At 62.9% G+C, this 19,201-nt stretch overlaps 1 protein-coding gene across 8 annotated transcripts in view; it reads left to right on the plus strand.

Annotated features, from left to right (window-relative positions):
• The window catches only part of NFATC1 (nuclear factor of activated T cells 1), a 110,986-nt gene that overhangs the window by 57,823 nt on the left and 33,962 nt on the right, over positions 1-19,201 (plus strand). For 4 of the 8 annotated variants that reach the window (XR_007145726.1, XM_047827262.1, XM_047827256.1 and 1 more), the window contains exons 7-10: positions 118-173; positions 4,191-4,323; positions 16,831-17,213; positions 17,325-17,520. Coding sequence is in view for 7 of the 8 variants with exons in the window: in XM_047827262.1 (XP_047683218.1) it covers positions 118-173; positions 4,191-4,323; positions 16,831-17,213; positions 17,325-17,520 (768 nt within the window). In the remaining variant the exon portion in view is untranslated. Of the gene's footprint in view, positions 1-117; positions 174-4,190; positions 7,286-16,830; positions 17,214-17,307; positions 17,521-19,201 lie in introns of those variants that run through there. The other 4 variants (XM_047827258.1, XM_047827259.1, XM_047827260.1 and 1 more) reach the window with 4 other exon arrangements.

The following is a 19,201-nucleotide window of genomic DNA, read 5'->3' on the forward strand; positions in this document are numbered from 1 at the left end:
GAGTGGACGGGGCTGTGGTCTCCGGGGTGGCCCGCGCCTGGTCGAGGCAAGGGGATTGGGGTGGTGTGCTGGACCGGGCACGCGGATAACAGCCTTCGTTCTGCCCTTCTCTTCCAGACGGTCACCACATCTGGGAGGCTGAGGCAAAGACGGACAGAGGCCTGTGCAAGCCGGTGAGTAGGGCTTCCCGCGACACGAGCCGCTGGAAACACCGGGGTCAGGGCGCAACATGCGCCAACGGCGTGAAGGGCTTCCTGACACCAGTGCTCTTAGGACTCAGACCAGCCTGGGGCGGCACAGCGGGTGACCCGTAGGAGGGGACCCCGCACAGGGGAGCCTGGGACCCTCCTGCGCGGTAACTGCTCCCGGTCACGTGGCGGGCACCGTGGGCACAGGGCCTTCGCCACCCTCCTTGTCGTCGTCGCCAGGGGCCCGCACACAGCGCCGCTGCCGTCCGCCAGGAAGACCGGCTGTTCTGAGCCGCTGAGCGGGCGTCACACCTGCCCGGGCTCGCCGGGACGCGCGAGGTTCCAGCAGCGTCCTTGGCACGATCTCGTCTCCCGCCACTCGGTAGACTCTTGTTCTGAACGTGAACTGGCTGGATGTGAAGGCGGGTCTCCGTGCTGCTGATTCCATTTTGCCAGTTAGCTGGTGCGCTTGCGGGTGCCGGCAGGTGGCGGGGCAGGTGCCCGGGCCTCGCTGGTGCCGCCGAGAGGATCCCGGGCCGCAGACGCCCGGCACACCCACACCCACCCACACCGCCTTTCTTGGCCTCCTTGGCTCTTCTGTTCGCACGTGTCGGTGCCCACGTGGTTGTTTACGGGGGACGTTTTCTGTCTGGGATCACGCAGCAGGTCCAGCTTTCTTATGGCTCGCGTTAGCGTGGCCCGTCTTGTCCGTCCCCGAACCTTCATCCGTGCCTTTGTGTTTAAAGTGGTTTCTTACAGACCGCAGGTAGCTGGGTCTTTCTTTCTGTCCACTCGGACAGCCTGCTAATTGGCGTATCTAGGGCGTGAGTGTTCCGAATGATTGCGGACGCGGTGGGATTAACGTCTGCCACGGAGTGTGTGTGCGCACGTGCGTGTGTGTGTGTGTTCTCTGTGATCCTAGAAGAGCAACAGTCTTCAGGCTGACGCAAAATACACTGTGGCCGCAGGTGACTGTCTGAAAAAATTCAGAGTTCTTCCAAGCTCAGTAGCTCTTCCCCTGGCCACGGGCACAGGTGTGTGGGCACAGGTGCCACGGGCACAGGCGTGTGGCCCTTCTTCTGACAGTGGGGGGACGTGGGGCGTCCACCTGTTCAGAAATCGTGTTCAGGACAGTAACTTGCTGCTGTCTTTGGGCTCCCGGGGGCCCTGGCTGTTGGAGCCGGGGGACGGGGAGCCTTGGGTGGAGGGGTTTGCCGAAGCCGTCAGGTAACCCATCTCTGCCCTGCTGCTGGTAGGACCTGAGTCACTACTGGAGATGCCTGTCCGCCGCGGAGGTGGCTCCTTGACGGCGGCTTGGTTACCGCAGGCCCGGCCCTGGGTGGCTCTCTCGGGACGAAGCATCTTTTCTTGAGACTTAAGCCTCCTTTCCCAAAGCTCTGATCCGTTTACCAGAAGCCTGTCCAAGTGGTGTCACGTGGAAAAGATTCCTCCCTGGTCCCAGGGAAACTTGTGCTCGGGACCTGGCTCCCCTTCCGTGCCGTCTGGGCCCGGTCCCGCGCTCAGGACCGCACACAACACGCACACGCACGCTCACGCACGTGCACGGGCTCCTTCTGGCCCCGGGGCACTTCTTGCTGCCTGAGGAGCCCTGAGCAAGCGTCGTGGGCTCCGGGCGGCTGGGCTTCCAGAAGGGGGTCCCCCGGTGCAGCAGGCCCAGCAGCTGAAGTCCGCTCCAGACCACCACGGGCCTCGTGCGCACCTCCCCTGAGCAGGAAAAAGAGACCCGCAGAAATCCTGCAGCTTTCTCTGTCGGGGTCTTTCCTGCCAAGTTTGTGGGAGGTTTCGTGTCACTGGGCTTTCTTTTGCACTTTGAACGGTTGCGTGTTTTAAAGGGAGCTGAGCCGTTAACAGCTGTGCGTTTCAAAAGAAACGTAACAGTACGTGCCAATGATGACGTGCTTTATCTCTTAGCTGAGGTTTAATTTTACGTATTATTGCTAATGACAAAAGGGTATTTATTCATTGCGGAAATTTGGAAAATACAAAAACCGAAAAAGAGAACAGAAGCACCTTGTGTAATTTTGCCACTGCTGACGTGTGGGCGTATGTCCTGCCAGGCTGTTCCTGGTGTGCGTGTGCGTGTATTCACACACGCGTGCCGTGGCTGTCCTATCGAATGTGCCTTCTGCACGAAGCGGGATTATGCTGCACACTCAGTTTATACGCTAGCAGGAGCCCTCAGCGGGGTTTCTTGTTCCGTGGGGTTGTGCGTGCCACCTGTGATGCCTGGTGTTTCCGTGGTGACACGTGTCCTGTGGCTGCATATTCCCCCTTCGCCGTGCTCCCGGGAGGACGGTGTCGTGCACGTCCTGTTCAGAGAGGTGAAGCGTATCAGCCTGTGCCCGCATCGGAACGCGACCCCCGGTCGCCTACAGCTTACAAAAACCAAACCCGCAAAGCCCAACTGCTGACGAGGGCCTCCCTGCCTGGCACGCCCGCCCCTGCCCCACGTGACCCGTCACGGAGACTCCCGCTGACGCCTCTTTGTAGTCGTCTCCTAAACCTCTTCCTTGCTTGTCTTCTCTTCCGTGGACGCTAGACTCCACCGTTTCCTCCACAGTGGCTCGCCCCCGGTGGGCGCCAGCTGTGTGCGGAGGCCGGGTGGGAACCCAGACCTGTGCTCCCGAGCCAGGCTCCCGACCACGGGCCGCACCGCCGCCGGAGCCACCTCCTGGCCAAGACGCGGCACTGACATCCCTGTAACTGCAGCGCAGCCACCCTGCGCAACACCTGTCCTCGGCACCATCGGCCGCACGTGCGCAGGGTCACGTCTGCAAGGGGCCAGATGCTCGGGCTACTTGTTGCTTCTTCCAAACGGGATGCAGTTATTGAGACGACAAAACCACGTAGCCTGGCGGGAGCGTGGTCCCAGGGGAGGGGCCCAGAGCAGCTCTCAGCAGCAGGCTTCTTTGCCTCGGTTTCTTTATCTGTAACAGGAACAGGTCGGGCCCAAAGTTCTGTTCGGTTTCTTGTTTTAATATTCATACGATTCCATTACTAACCTGATTCAATCAATTTTGCTATTAAGCTGGGTAACAAAACCTGACACGATGGATTTTTCTTATACGTTTTCTTTGCTTGTGAACTTAAATCATTTGACAAAAGCAATCAATCGAAGAAACATTTTGGGTGTGAGATCCTGTCCCTCCCGTGAAATCAGGTACAGCGTGAGCCCCCGTGAGGACGTCGGCACTTTGGTGCACTGCACGCTGTCAGCTGGGGCTCAGGCCCCCTGACCGCCAGCCCGCGTCTCCCACAATGCCGTGCTGCCTCACGTGCCTTGTTTTATACCCGCACTTGAAGGAGCGTAATTTTTGTGAAAATGTGGTCAGTTCGTATTTTAAGCCACGGGAAGGTACCAGTGCCCCCCACAGCCCCCATCCCGATCTGTGCTTTCTTTCTAACCGTCCACACGCCCCTCAACCTGCTAGGGTCGAGCTCACCTGTTTGAGGGAGTCTGGGAGGCCATGACGGGCTTCGAGCCTTCGTCAGAGAACCTGCCCCCAGACACGTGTCTCCAGGAAGCCGGTCTCCTGGGTCTTCAGTGTGTTGCCTGAACAGGGGCTCACAGCTCCATCCGTGGGCCAAGCGTGGAACTTTTCTCTAGTTTCCAAAGGCCACTGACCCCTTGGGTTAGGGCAGGCAGATGCATCCGGGTGTTCCAAAGACCGAGTAGCTCCTCTCTCAGATTAGCACCAGCGGCTCGTCTCTGGGGCTGAGTCGGTGGATCTTAGCTGAAGCCCCCCGCCTGCCTCCCCCCACACGCTCCGCAACCACGGGCTGCCCGGGTGTGGCTGGCAGGTTCGATCCGCCCAGACGTGCGCCCGCGCCCCAGGCAGACTCTCTGTGGGCAGCTTCTTCCAAGCAGCCCGCACGGTCGGGAGCTGCTCGCCGTGGCCCCCGCGCGGGCTGTTTACTGCAGGGTGCTTCGTGTTTGTGAGATGCTCACCGTCTCCCTCCTCTCTGCCGTTTGCTCGCCAGAATTCGTTGGTGGTCGAGATACCGCCTTTCCGCAATCCGAGAATAACGAGCCCCGTCCAAGTCAGTTTCTACGTCTGCAACGGGAAGAGGAAGAGGAGCCAGTATCAGCACTTGACCTACCTTCCTGCGAACGGTAACGCTGTCTTTCTAACCTTAAGCGCTGACAATGAGCCCGCAGGGTGCTTTTCCTAAGAGACGCATAGATGCCAGGATGCTGTCGGGGTGAAGCGGTGTATGCGGAAGCTGCGTTATTGTCCTGTTGACAGGAACGCGTCCTTGAGTCCTAAAAAAAAAAAAAAAAGTGAAGCTTTCAGTGTATTTTCCTTTATTACTGCTGTGGGTGGGGGCTGCATATTGGGATAATGACGGGTCATTTTTGCTGGCCGCTTGCAAATAGAGAATGGCCCGAGGGGAGAAAAAGTGCAGCCCTTTTGCGCCCAAAGGCTGAGGTGGTCTAGGTGTGTGTTTAAGTCCTGTCGGTGTGTAAGGTGGAAAACCAAATAGTTATCATTATTTGGCAGGTGCCTTTAGAAGTAAACCTGTGGCATTGAGCCTAAAGGCTGGTGCCTGATGTGGTCATTGACTAACATTAACGATTTCTGTGCTCGGGCTGAAACCCCCACGTCACATCTTTGGTCGAATAATTGCACCTTCCTGTGGCTGTGAGGCTTTCGGGCCCAAGTACCTGTCACTCAACCAAAAACCACCCTCGTTGAGGTTGTGTGTTTACGCATTCTGAGGATACAGCCTTAGGACTTAGAAGACAGTTCACCTTTTCAGCTTTCTAAGGTGTTTCCTTAAAGAAAATACCAGTGTTTGCTTTTGCCCCCCAAATGTCGTCCTCAGAGCATCGCCTGATGCTCTGAGTGGTCCCAGCTGCGGTCATCCTGGATTTCATTGTGTTCTGTGTTAAGGTCATCAATGGCGGCAATCTTCTTGTATGGTAGCTTCTGTTCTAAAAGCTTAGGAGATTCGTGTGATTTAAGAGGAAAGTTATACCCTAAAAACTATTGAAAAAGCAGCCACGTTGCTATCTTGGTGAAGTCAAGATTCTCTGAAGGTTTTCGTTTTCTCTGACTGTAACACATAATACCGAGTAGATGATAGAAAGCCCTAGAATATCCGTGTTGATATCAAACCGTTAGAATTAACCGCTTTGGGGGCAAACGTTAGCCGTGCCTTTCAGGATTTGAATGATACGATCTTGTTGCGAAATTACGTCATGAGACTGCACACAACATAGCACCGTGTGCCCGTGAGCCGCTCACGCCAGGCCGGTCTGGTCTGTTCTCTTGTCTGCGACCCCGTCCTGGGTTATGCGGTCTGCTTCGTGCAACTCGGTGAATCCTATCTGTTCTTGGAATAAGGTGCAATATATCCTACAAAAGAAAATGTTTAGTCGTTTTGTGAAAATGTAATGATTGTATGCTAATTAAACTTCAGGCGTGGTTGACCAAAAGTTGAACGTTTCAAAGAAAACCAGGCCTTTTAAGAAAAATTGCTTTTTAAAGCGGTTTAGAAAATCTCTAACGTTAGTGTTTCCTGCAGTCCCTGTTCCAAGTTCACGGTGCCCCGAGCAGTGTCAGGGGTGGAGGGGCCCCCGCCTGTGACCTGCACATCTCTCCTACGGGGGGCACACTGAGCCCCCAGGGACATGTTACTAAGACAATGGGGTGCAGAGGGCAGTGTGTGGGCCATCCTGTCTCCCCGCCCTGCAGCGGGAATCACATCCTACAGCCTTATCCCACGGGGTCCTAACTGCGCTCCACCCCAGTGCCCCGGCGCCCCTCTCTCCACCTGCCCCAGAGACCTCGCCGCCCGCCTCCCCACCCCCTGCTCCGCCCCAGACATCGTCTGTCCCCTAGCGCAGGGGCCAGTGACTGTGGGCTGGACGTACCTGCCATTCTGCTGGCCTGTCTGCCTCTCTCAGGCCTCAGTGACTCTCCTTGAAATTTGCTTCCAGCCCCTCGGAGCCTGAGGCATCCTCGCTGCCGGCCCCTGGGAGCACCGGGCCCTGCCCCGGCTTCCTGGGGCGGCAGGCGTCTGCTGCCCTGTGGGATTGGGACGAGGCCACGCGCCGCTAGGCTGTAAGCTCCCTGGAGCAGGACCCTCGGCCGGGATCTGACCTCGTGGCTGAATCACGGGGTCTACCCTTACGTGGCTTTAAGAATAAATAAGTGAACGAATGAAAAACTAGAACCCGTGTGTCTGGTTTTCGGTTTGGTGTTTCTCCTGCCGTGCACTCCCCAGGCTCGCCCGGCCGTGAGCAGGACGCACAGACCCGCACTCGGCACCTAGACAGCGCCCCCCACCCTGTCCCCCTGGGCTGAGTCTCCCACCTCACGGACCGCGACTGTCGACTCTGAGCCCAAAGATACGTGCTGTTGCTGTGTCGACGAAAGCTTGGTAGCGGACGGGGCGTGCCGCACGGACTAGAAGACATCGGCCTGTTTGGGGCGGGCTCCCGTCTGAGGGCAAGCACAGCGGGGCCCTGGCTTCTGTGTATTCCGACGGCAGGTTCTTTCCAAGGTTATTAAATGTGCTGTTGAAACGGGCAAGGCTTTGGAAGTAAGTCCTCTTAAACTCTACCCGAAAAACTCATTTTCATGTTCAAATGTGTAAAATCAAGTGCCACTCTAGGGTTTCCATCAAAATTAGCCGTGGGTACAGGTGATGGTGTGGCCTCGGTTGTCCTCATGGTGGACTCTCAGACATGCGACCCCAAGGAACAGTGCCCCCGGGAGGCCACCCTCATGCAGAGAGGTGGGGACGCTCACTGCCCCCGTGTGGCCCCTGGCGGTGCAGGTGATGGAAGTGAGGGGGTCAGAGCATTTGTTGCTCGGGGACGCGTACTCTGGTCACCTTCCCCGCTGCTGGGCTCAGCTCGCCGGTGACCTTCTGACAGCTGGACGGCAAGCGAGTTGACCGCGGCTCCCTGGGATGACGCCCTCCTCTCTTTCCATCTGCACCACACGCGTCTGCGGGGCCTCCGGTCTCAGGGTCATTCCCAGCGGTCGGCCTGGAAGAGGCCATGAGGCATCACACGCAGGGCCTGCCGGGCTGCGATGGAGCGCGGGCCCCTCTCTGGGGGTTGGCCGTGGGTGTGACGGGGGGTGGGGGTGGGGGACGGAGTGCGCACCTGCCGCTCGTGCCCCGGGGCAGCACCTGAAGGCAGCCGTGAGAACATCCGGTGCGATCCTGGAAGACGCCGCAGAGGACACGGAGCCAGAGAGGTTTTCTCGTTCCTTGTGTGTCACCGTTCCTGTTAACTGTGCCTCCCGCGGCCCCTGCAAGGAGCGCGCCAGGCCCCTGGCTGGGCTGTGCGGGCCGTCAGTGCCCTGGTGCCCGCCTCAGGGCGGACTCTGCCGGGAGCGGGGGCACCTCTCACCGTTGGGCCAGCTCGTGTTAGGTGTGGAGAAGGACATGACCCGTGGGCAGCGGCTCCTGAGATGGAGGGGAAGAAGAGTGTCCACGTCAGCGGTGACTCTGTGGGCTCATGTGCCCGACGGCTGCCCCAGTGCCTGGGACAGGCAGGGAGGGGGCAGGAGCTCAGGCAATAAGCATTTCTGCTTATGGCCTCAAACTTACGTACCAAGGTCAGTCTGTGTTTAAGATGAGAAAATAAACGGTGAAAAATTATCGAGTCTCGGAGAGTGCGTCTTTGTGTCTGAGATGTTTGTAGTTGGTTTCCCAGAAGGTGCCTGTGATGGCTCCTGGCCCCTGCTCACTGTCGCTTGTGGCTGAGCAGGTAGGGGTCCTGGAGTTCCCCCGGGATCGGTGGGGATGGCTTTGGGGACACACCATTGTTGGAGGTCCCAGGCGGCCAGAGCTCCCTGCCCTGGGCCCTGCCCGTCCACCACCGACAGACAGTAGAAGGTCATGGCCGGGGACCACTTGGCATGGGGCAGCTCCTCTAACAGAGCCCTCTTGGGACCGGGGTAGGGGGAGCTCGGAGCCAGGTGGCGGGGCCGGGGCTCTGTGGGCCCGACGTCAGCAGCTGGAGGAGGAACCATGGGAGGAGCGGGGCTCACCGCTCGCCACGGACCTCGCGGTTACGGTAGTTGGGAGCCCCCACGAGATAGGGAGCGGAAGGACGCTACGCCTCCGCCCTGGCAGGTGCAGACAGGAGTGGATTCTCTGTGTTCTGTTTGCATCGTGTGGTCCGGAAATGAGAGTCCCCAGAGCCGAGGCTGCCGACGGGAGGAGCCGGCCGCGAGCGGCCTGCGGGCCCGAGGGCCAGGGCGGTCTCCCTCCTGTGGCCACCTGCAGACCCAGCTCTCCAGGGGTGGCCCCGTCTGTAGATGGAACCACGGACAGCGGCTTCCAGTCCCGTCAGCCCAGTGGCCTTGTCTTCACAGCAAGCTCTGGGTCTGCCTTTTCCGCTGAGCTTTGGGCCTCGTTGCTTTTCTGAGTCCTTCGCGTTCAAGTTTGGTCCCAAAGTAATTGCCTCCACGAAATCCTAAAGATGCTCGGTAGTGACTCAGCTGGGAGAAGCTTCACGGCCCCTCGGGCCCCTGGGCCCTTGTCGCAGCCCCCAGGGCTGGGTGGGAGGGCACCCTCTGACAGACTCCTCTGGGCCAGGCCTCACCGGGGCACCCACTCCCCACGTCCCCTCGTCCTGTGGGTAACAAGGAGGCGGGCTTGGTCCATGCGGAGCTCGCGGAGGCCGAGTTTCCCAGGGCACTGTGCCCCCCACTTCTTCTGAAGAGGGCTGCGAGGCATAAGCACGTGGTCCTCGACCCCTAGGCCCTGCCGGGCGAGTGTCCCCGCCCCACCGGATAGGAGCTGGGGCGGAGCCCGGCAGGGCAGCCTGCCACCGTCCACAGCGGGGTCCGCCGGGCCGAGACCTCACCCGAGCCCCGTGTGCGTGCGGCCGGAGCTTTGCCTCTCACGGGAGACCTTCGGGGCTCAAACAGAGAAGACTGCCACGTTTCTGACCCACGGGTATGCAGGGTCAGGTTGGCCCAGGTGGCAGAGGGGGTGTCCGTTCTGGGGACTCCTGCCCACCCTGGACTCCCTTCTCAAGGCAAAGCAAAGTCAGTGGTGCCCGTCCCATGACCCCAGGACACCCGGCTTCGGGCCCGCTGTGGTCAGTGGCACAGCTGGTCCCCGTGGACATTGTGGAACGTTCTTCCCGAGTCAGCTGAGCCGTGTGATAACCACACCGCCGAGCGAGCACGTTGGGAGTGGGGCCAGTGCGCGGTACACGGCTGTGAGCACTCTGTGCGGGACACTCTGCCGTCGCTTCTCGTCGGAGCCTCGCACAACCTGCGTGAGGCTGATTTTATTAGGTCCCCGTGTTTACTGGCTCTCCTGCTATTCCAGCCAGAGACCGAGGGACTGGTGTTCTGATTTCTGCTTCCACATCTTCAGCCTGCCATGTAGAGGTGAGGGGAGCTGGCTGTCCAGCGTAGCTGGGTCTTCCTTGCCCGCAGGAGCCAGGCCCTGGATGCCCCGGGTGGGGACCGTCCCCACCAGCCGGCAGGAGCGGGAGAGGGATTCGGGAGCCATCCTCCAGGCTCAGGAAGGCCGGCCTCCTCCTTCCGTGGCGAGATTCGGTTTCCCGTATCACCTTCTGGACACTGCGTCTACCAGTGCTCGTCCACGTGTCGCTGGCTCTGCCGTTGGGTGTCGGGTTCGGTCGCGAGAGGCCCCCAGGTGTCAGAAGCAGGGCTCAGGCGAAGGAGAAGCGGAGAAGCGTTTCCCTCCCAGGCGCCTGGCACCCCCCAGTCAGACGCCCTGACCACCAGGTCAGACGGCACACGGACCCTGACGTGCTGGCCACAGGGAGAGGATTTGAACTTGCAACAGACCGAGGGGTGGACTGTGGGACGGGGCGCCTGGGTCTGAACGTGTGTGACGGAGCACGAGTCTGGCCTGCTTAGGAAACGGGAGAGCCGCTCCACAGGGCGCACGTCTGGGGGGACGCTGGGGGCCGGGGAGTGGGGGTGGCTGTGCCCAAGGCTCCTTCACAGAGTCCGTGCTGCCCACAGGGACCCAGCGGAGGGGGCGGGGCGCGGGGCGCCAAACACAGAAGGGCCGCGTGCTGCGGATGGGCGTCCTATCCCTGGGAGCCTGGTCCCGCCAGCTGTGGGGGAGGCAGCCCCCCGGGCCCTGCCCAGAATCACAGCCGTGGGTGCAGCTGCTTGGGGGCAGACAGCAGGACCGTGGATCTCATTCCCTCCAAAGGCGGTTTTGGCCATTCCTGGATGAAAATGCTCGGTGCGTCTCGTGGCGTGCGCGGTCCAGTGTGACTGGTCGGCAGCTCCCCACAGGTGGGGACCCAGAGGAGATGGGGGTTGGTGCCCCATACGGGGTTCCGGCCCCGTCTCTCAGCCTCGGTCCCCACCCGCAGGACCGGTGTGATGCCACCAGGTCGGGATGGCCGTTGCTGCCTGGCTCCGTGGAGCGTCCACAGCCCCGTGAGCCCAGAGAACCCTACGTGGCTGGAAATGTGGGAGGTTTGGCGTAGGTGCTGGTTAAGCTGTGTGGAAAAGACGGGGTGGAGTCCCGAGTTGAAATGCCCTCCGTGTCCGTCATCGCGTGGCTCGCGGGTCGGTGTGCGTCAGCTGGCCCGCTGGTCCCCCCGCCCCCGACCAGGCCCCGTTCCCTCTGGGCTCCGGGTGTGGAAATGGTGCGTCCTGCCCCTTGGGGTGGGCCCTTCGGGTGGCTGCGGTTACTACTTTGCCTTTCTCGTTATTTGGAAAAGTCATGCCCTGAAGTTATCACCGTGGGTGTTTATACTGACAGTAAAACTGGGGCTTTAATGTCAGGCAGCGAACAGAAAACAATCTGATCTTTGTTCTCTAGGGTTTAGAACAAAACCCCTTTTGTCCAGAACCGTGCAGGGTACCTGGGGAAGTGATCCAGGCCGACGCAGCTGGGGTCACTTGCACGCGTGCGTGTGCAGGGAGAAGGGGGTGGTGGGGGCGGCTCCCTGCACCGTGTGGTGGCTTCGGCATCCGGGGTATCTTGGCACGAGCCGTTGCAGACGAGGAGGTTCTGGGGGCTGGGACTCCGGGCCGGTGGGTCACATCTGGGGAGGGCTGCCCGCAGGTGGCCGGCAGATGTCACCTTCTCGCCGTGTCCCCGCACGGCAGAGGAAGGTCTCTCTCTTGCCTGTAGGATCAGGGCTCCCCGGACTTCATTCAGCCATCGTTGCCCCCTGAAGGGCCGTCTCCAAATACCAGCTGTGGCGAGGCTAGGCCTTCAACCTATGGGTTTGGGGGACACGGTGTGGTTAGTCGCAGTGTCTCTGGCCTATCCGGGGCCAAAGAGCGGGGCCCTGACTGGCGAACCCCCACTTCTCCCAGTGCCAGCAGAGGCAGGGGTTTGCAAACGGGGGGCACGCACCAGTAGCCCCCGCACGCGGACTGCCCGTGTGGCCCCCTTGCTATCTGCTGGGTAGGTGGGACTCTGTCCTGGGGATAGGGAAGCAGGCCCACAGGAGTTATGCAGTTAGCCAGTGACTGTGCAGCCCGTGGGTCACTGCAGGACTCAGGCCCCCCGTCCGTGTGTGCTCCCCGAGGTGCGGGCCTCTCGTCCCCCCTTCCGTGTGTGCAGCAGGCCGCACATCTAGGAAGGAATATTTAAAAGGAAAGGCGGCAGATAGGAATTGTGCTTTCTGCTCACCAGCTTTGGGACTGGAGAGCATTTCACAACTTGTGTCCTGCTTCGTTAATCGGAATCTGAGTACTGGGTCAGGTGCTGGGGCCACGAGATCGCTGATGTTTGGGGACCCAGGACTCGAAGAACGGCTTTGCTTTCAGGTAGCTGAGGTGCTGATGGGGGGGTGGGGAGTTCCCCCGACGTTTCCATTACAAACGGGAAGCGCCTTTGTCTTCTCAGGCCCCTGAGCTGGAGGGTTGGCCCAAACAGCATCTCGAAATTGAATTGCTCGACTTTGCTCTTCAGCAAGAGGACAGGGTGTGTCTGATCACGGGCAGGACATGGGGAAGACTTGGGACGGCTGGTCTGGTGTGAGAGGGGACCGTGTCCCCCTGTCCGCTTGGGGGAGGCCATCACATGTGTCCGTACTGGCTCACAGGCCTCGGGATGGTCTGAGCATTTTCTGGAGGGAGTCCCGTCACGTTGCTCTGGGCCAGCTGTGAGAGCTGGTCCTGGCCACTGCCGTCTCCATTCAGGAGGGGTCGGGGACTGCCTGGGGGCCAAAGCCCTGACCCTGCTGCTGGGTGCTGCTACATCACCTGCTGAAATTGTCAGTGGTGGCCATTTGGCACCTGCATGGAATCCCTAGGTGAGAGGGAGTGGCTGACCCGAAGGCCTGGCCGTCTCGGGGGAGACCATGAGCCTGGCTGGGTGTGTGCACTGTGCACTCCGCTCGAGGGGCACGTGGATGGGGTGGGATGGGGCGGCCACACCTGGGGACCCACGCGTCCACCCTGGGTCCCACCCTGCGGAGCAAGGCGCACACTCACTGCTTGATCTCCTGTGTGAGACACAACAGCACAGCCCATGTGCGAACCACGTGTGGGGCGCGAGGCCTGTGCTTGGATGCCCCAAAGCACCCGAACCTGACGAGCATCAGGGAATCTGTTTGGAGCGATTCGAGGGAGGTGGCCGGCACTGCCTTGAGCCCCGCCTGACCTAACCTGGGGCTCTGAGGAGGGCCCTGCTCTGCCCACAGGAACAGGAAGCCGCTGCTGTGGGGGGGGGGGGGGGGGTCGGGCCCATTTGCCAGACATGGGGTTTCTTCGAGCCAGGCCAGGATGTTCTGGAATGGTCTTTGGCCCACAGATGGCCATTGCAGGGGCTGTGGGTGGAGCGGGGTCCTTGCGGAGAGGCATGCCTGCCACACGGCCCAGGAGAGAAGGCGCTGCAGCCTGGGGACCAGAGGTCCTGTTTGGGGGCAAAGCCCCTCCTGAGACAGCCGCCCTTTGCCAGGGCATGGGGTGCCCGGCTTCGGGGGGTTGAGGGGACGTCTGCTCTCTCCTCCGCAGAACGCGGTCGCTGCACTCGGGGTGTGAACGCCAGCACGGCCCGGGCGGCACCCCACCTCTTCCATGAGAACAGGCTTTGTGAGCGGCGGCCGCCTTCGAGATTAACACTAATCTCTTGCACGTTTGCTGTAATGAATCTGGATTATAAACTCGCCTCCTGTCCCGGCCCCCTGCCCAGGCCAGCGAGGTGGACGGCGGGAAGGAACCAGACATGGCGTCACACCAAGCGCCAGGTCTGGAAGGAAGCTGCTCTCGGCCGTGGCCGCGGCCCCCCAGCGCTTTCCGCACCGCCCAGGGCCCCGCGCAGGACGCGGCCCCTTTCTTCCCTCGCTAATAGGAAACAGGAGGCGGCGTCTTGCTCTGATTTACAGCAAGGACGCGCGTTTGCTTTGAAATCCAACACAAGAAGTGTGATTTAGACGCCGGATGTTCATGCTTGGAGCCCCTGAAGGTGCCACGGGGACGGCGGGAACCGTGGCTGCCGCGTGGATGTCCCGCGTCCCCGGGCCTGGTTCCCAGAGCACATCCGCCCCTGTGTCTGCTGCCCTTCGCCTGTGGTCGGGCCTGTCCTCCTGTGGCTCCCACCCCCTGGCCCTGAGCCCCGGGGTCTCTCTCTCGGCGGCTCCTCTGTCACCCGTGGTCCCTGGCCTGTGTGGGACCCTCGAGCACAGGGCGGCCACTGTGTCAGTTTATTCCCTGAGGAGGTCTGTCCAGGGGCTTTAGGCAGAGGTCAGGCCCACCTCACGGGGTTGGTGGGGTCTCGGCTGCAAACACAGGAGGGACGTGGGCACCGGGCACCGCAGTACCGAGGAGCCCGTGGGGGCCAGGCCGGCTGGACGGGGTGTGGTCCAGCCCCATGGCGCCGGTCCTGCCATGACTCTCCACTGCCCCTTCCACACCATTGGACGGTGACCCGTGTCCTGTGGGGCAGGCCCCACGCTGCGAAAGCTTTTCCAGAAGGTCCTGGGGAGCCCAGTGACACGGGAGTTAATGCCGGTGCCACCGGGAGGCCTCAAACAGGTCATAAACAGCATGCACGAGCCAGCAGACCCCAGCTCGCCCCTGCCCGCCGAGGGCGGCTGCCGGGCCTCTGACCAGCCTCCCGGGGTCCCCGGTTCTGGCCGCTCGCACCGAGCCCCATCCCTACGTGGCGGCTGAGTCGCGCTGGCCGGCCTTTCCCGGCAGCTGGTTTGCCTGTGCGGTTCTGAGGCTCAGTGCAGACGGGATAGGAGTTTTTAAAGAGCTCAGGGGACACCTCGCGGGAGAGACGAGTGGGCCCCGTGCCTGGCTGGAAATCCAGTGCAGTGAAGACAGAGTCCCAGTAGGGTTTCATTTAATCCGCCAGACATGTACGTGTTCTCAAGATCCGGAACTTGAAAGCTACCCAGCGAATTCGGAATTTAACCTCCGCCGTTCCGTTCGCCGGCACGTCGCCGCTGGACCGAGTTCCTGGGGCCCCGCCAGAAGGTGAAGGCCTGTCTGTCTCTCTGGGCCTGACTGTCGCCTGGGCCGTTCCGGATTCACAGTGTGCAGGATGCAGGCCGGGGCGGTCCTGCCTGGGAACACTGTCACCCTGCAGGCCGTGTCCCCTGCCACCTGGCACTTTGGGTGTGACGTGAGTGGGGGCCCAGCACTGTGCCCTGTTAACCGCGGGGCAGCTGGAGGTCCAGCTCCCCACCCCACCTTGGGGAGGCCGCGTCAGGCTGCGCCGCACGGCACAGCCTCTCCCCAGAGGCGGGCTGCCGAGCGAGCCGGAGGCCCCGCGGCTGGGGGCTCGATGGCAGAAACCCCGGCCACGGCAGCTCCAGAGTCAGTGGTGGCCACTGCCGGGTGGACGGAAGTTAACAGAGAGCCCCCAGGGGCGCGAGGGCTTCTGAGGGGCCACCCGACACGGCCACTGTTCCCACGCGCGCGCACGGATGCTGGAGCCTGGGGATGCGCTGCGCCTCAGGTGGGGCCAGCCGGGGGCTCCTGGGCCAGGGGCCCGAGGTCACTGTGGCCCCCGTGAGGAGCAAGGCCCACTCTTCCGCACGCGCACCCAGGCCCTCGCGGGTCCTGGCTCCTCCCAGAGACCCGTGACGGTGGCCCAGAGCACATGTGATGGACACGCAGCGATGAAACGCCACCCCGAGGAGAGCCGCTCTTCCTGGGTCCCTCCTGCGGCCAACTGCGCTCTTCTCTGGACGCCCCCGCGCTGGGACTCGCCCGCAACCTCGCCCTGCCTCCCAGGTCCCACAGAGGTCCGCAAACTCGCCCTGCCTCCCAGGTCCCGCGGAAGAGAGTGCGCTCACCCGGCAAGAGTGCAAGAGCGGTGCGCGTGTAGCGGCCCCTGGGGACACGCAGCTGACGCACACCTGCCTGGCGCCCCCACGGTGCCCGGTGTGAACGCCGCCCCTCGCTCCGCTGCTCTCTGTCCGGCCCTCCTGCCCCCAAAGACGCGAAGCAAAAGAGAGCGATCCTGTGGCGAGCCCCGGGAGCCGAGCACCAGAACTTGGCGGCTCTGAGGGGAACTAGACACCCGGGAACCTGCCGGTCACATAGCGCGGGCGCCGCCTTCGAACGGAGATTAGATGGAGCCGGTCACCACCTCAGGGCCGTGCCTCGTAGGCGCTGCTGCGTAAGAAGCGGCCCTGCCGTCCACGGCGGCCGGCAGGTCTCGGGGCGCGGACGTGCTCTAGTGAGGGCCGAGCCCGGGGCCACGCGGCCCACAGGCTGGTTCCCCCAGTGCGGCGGACCCCGCCGCCACGCATCCCTCACGCGTCCGTCTCCTAGGGAGAGAGGGGAGGGTGGGTGGGAGGGTCTCGAGACAGCCCCTCACCCAGGAGACCTTCGGCTGTGTGGGTGACCGTTGCGGCACCAGGTGCGCCATGAGCCGGCTTTGGGGAACAGGCGAGGAGGCGGGGCCCTGGGAGCGCGCGGGGGCAGGAGATGCGGCAAGGTGGGAGGACGGAGCGGGTCCCGCGAAAACCCACAGCACACGCGCCCCGTTTTGGAAGCCGGAGCCGCTCGCGCCGTCTGGCCCAGGTCTGGCAGAGAGGACGGGCCGCTGTCCTGCTGTCTGCCTCACGTCACGGCCCTGCTTCCCGGCGCGGGGAGACGGGACGGCCCAGAACCGCACCCCGGCTGCGTGGCCGGGGTGGCCTATGGCTCCGAGGCGGCTGCCCCACGGAGCCGCCTGGGTGGGTGCGTTCTCTCCGCACGTCAGAGGCTTCCCCCCGCCGTGTAGTCGCGGACCGTTTCTCTCGGGGTTTCCGGACATCTCCGCGCCACGTCGGTGCGTGTTCGAGTTCACCGAACGTGCAGACGTTTATCAGATAGGGCGTCGGTAGCAGGAGGAAGGCGGTTGTACATCCAAGTTAAAATTTTCACTTTGATTGCTACAAATCCGCGGGCCCTTGGGTCCAAAGCTTCTACTGCAGTTTGCAAATGGATTTTTATAGCACATTAGTGCTGGGGGGGATTCCAAGCAAAACAGTGTTCTCAGTATTAGAACCAGCTGCAGCTTTCTGGAGACGGTGACTCACACCCTCCTCTTAATTGGGTGGGAGAACCAGGCGGAGACGCACGGGGACTCGGGACGCTGTTTATTTTGCGAGGGCGTCCTGGCCACAGCCCGCCCCATCCCCCACCCATCACGGCGTCTGCAGCCCGTGTTCATTCCTCTCCTTTCCTTCTTGCAGCTCCAACCATAAAAACGGAGCCCGCAGACGACCACGAGCCTGCCCTGACCTGTGGGCCAGGGGGCCAGGGCCTGAGCCCGCTCCCGCAGCCGCGCTTCAGCCAGCAGCTCGTGGTGCCACCCGACCCGGGCTCCTGCCTGGTGGCCGGCTTCCCGCCCTGTCCGCAGAGAAGCACTGTGGTGTCGCCGCCACCCGGCACCGGCCAGGAGCTCCACGACCTGTCTTCCGCCGCCTACGGCAAGGGCACGGCCAGCCAGGGTCACGGCCACCTTGGACTTCAGCGGCCGGCCGGAGGGGCGCTCGCCGTTCGGGAGACGCCGAGGCCTGTGGGCGTGCACCCCGGGCCCCCCCAGCAGCCACCCCCCGCCCTGCTGCAACCACAGGTGAGTGCACGGCTGAGCAGCGGCTGTCCCCTGGGCCTCCGGCCAGCTCTCTGTCCTGACAGCCCCTCCTCCTCACCACCGTCCGGTACCCAAGAGCCGACCTGTTTGCAGTCCTGCAGCCCTACCCGCCCATCCGAGATGGGCCGCCAGCAGCACCGACTGCCGAAGGCTCCGAGGAGCGAGTCTGCAGCCCCCCGGCCCCCGCCGCTGCCCGAGGTGCGTGAGGACAGTAGTCATAGTCTGGCTCCCTTTCCCGTAACGGTCAAGCGAGAGCCTCAGGAGCTGGACCAGCTGTACCTGGACGACGGTAAGTGCCCGTGGCCGTAGGTGCGCTCAGCCTGGCGCCGCGTCTGTGAGTGTGACGAGGAGGGGTGTGCGCCTCAGCCACCTGGCGGGGGAGCGCACCCGGCGCGTGTGTCTGCGCTCCTGGCGCGTCCTGCGGCTGGCGCGCTGCCGCCTGGCTCCGCTCCGTCACCCCGCCCGGATGTCCCCGTGGCACCGGTGGCCGCAGACCCGCAGGCCCAACGCGGCACCAGGCGGAACAAGTTCTGTTCGAAGAGGCTGCCCCGGCACGTGGCTTCGGGTCAAGCTTTCTTGCTTCTTAGCACCTTAAGGGCCTCCCGGGCTGAGTGAATGATGTTTAAACGGCGGCTTAGCTGAAAGTGGTGAATGTTCTGCGGCACACCGCTCCGGTCAGGCGCTCCAGTCAGGCGGAAGGGTGATAAGGAGCCGGGCTGCCCCTGAATGGGGACTCACAGCCCCCCATGTGGGACCCACCCTCCCCACCCCCCCCCACACCCCCCCCACCCCCCCACCCCCTCCCGCCAAGCACACGGGCTCTCTCACCATCCAGCGTGTCACGTCAGGGTGGTTCGGAAGGGAAGGGCCCTCAGGACACCTGCAGTCAGGCTACGGGGCAGGCAAGTCCACGTGCTAGGGTCTGTCCACACAAGGAGGGCAGAGGACATCCCATTGTTTTTAGCGCGATCGCTCTGCAGAGTTCTCTTTCCTGCAGGACAAGGTGCTGCCTGGCCCAGTGCAGGCAGGTGGCACGCTCGCACTCGGTCACCTGACTGCTGGTGGCTCAGGCACGTGCCCAGCGGCCCCATGGTCTGCTCAGTACAGCGGGCCCGGTCAGTGCCTCCACAGGCCCTGCGTGGATTGCGAGCGGGTGCCGGGCCCGGTCAGCGGGTCCACGGGCCCTGCGTGGATTGCAAGCGGGTGCCGGGCCCGGTCAGCGGGTCCACGGGCCCTGCGTGGATTGCGAGTGGGTGCCGGGCCCGGTCAGCGGGTCCACGGGTCCACGGTTCCTGTGTGGATTGCGAGCGGGTGCCGGGCCCGGTCAGCGGGTCCACGGTCCCTGCGTGGATTGCAAGCGGGTGCCGGGCCCAGTCAGTGGGTCCACGGGCCCTGCGTGGATTGTGAGCGGGTGCCGGGCCTGGTAAGTGGGTCCAAGGGTCCACGGTCCCTGCGTGGATTGCGAGCGGGTGCCGGGCCCGGTCAGCGGGTCCACAGGCCCTGCGTGGATTGCGAGCGGGTGCCGGGCCCAGTCAGCGGGTCCACAGGTCCACGGTCCCTGCGTGGATTGCGAGTGGGTGCCGGGCCCAGTCAGTGGGTCCACGGGCCCTGCGTGGATTGCAAGTGGGTGCCGGGCCCGGTCAGTGGGTCCACGGGCCCTGCGTGGATTGTGAGCGGGTGCCGGGCCCGGTCAGTGGGTCCAAGGGTCCATGGTCCCTGCGTGGATTGCGAGTGGGTGCCGGGCCCGGTCAGCGGGTCCACGGGCCCTGCGTGGATTGCGAGCGGGTGCCGGGCCCGGTCAGCGGGTCCACAGGTCCACGGGCCCTGCGTGGATTGCGAGTGGGTGCCGGGCCTGGTCAGCGGTGCTTCTTGTCTCCTCGGGTAGAAGCTTTACTGGGCCCAGATGCGCACGTCCCCTGCTGCTGGACTCAGGTGGGGCTGAGAGCTCGGGGCAGTGCTGGGCACATGGC

This window comes from Prionailurus viverrinus, chromosome D3 (assembly GCF_022837055.1).
Source record: "Prionailurus viverrinus isolate Anna chromosome D3, UM_Priviv_1.0, whole genome shotgun sequence".
In the NCBI taxonomy this organism is placed as follows: domain Eukaryota; kingdom Metazoa; phylum Chordata; class Mammalia; order Carnivora; family Felidae; genus Prionailurus; species Prionailurus viverrinus.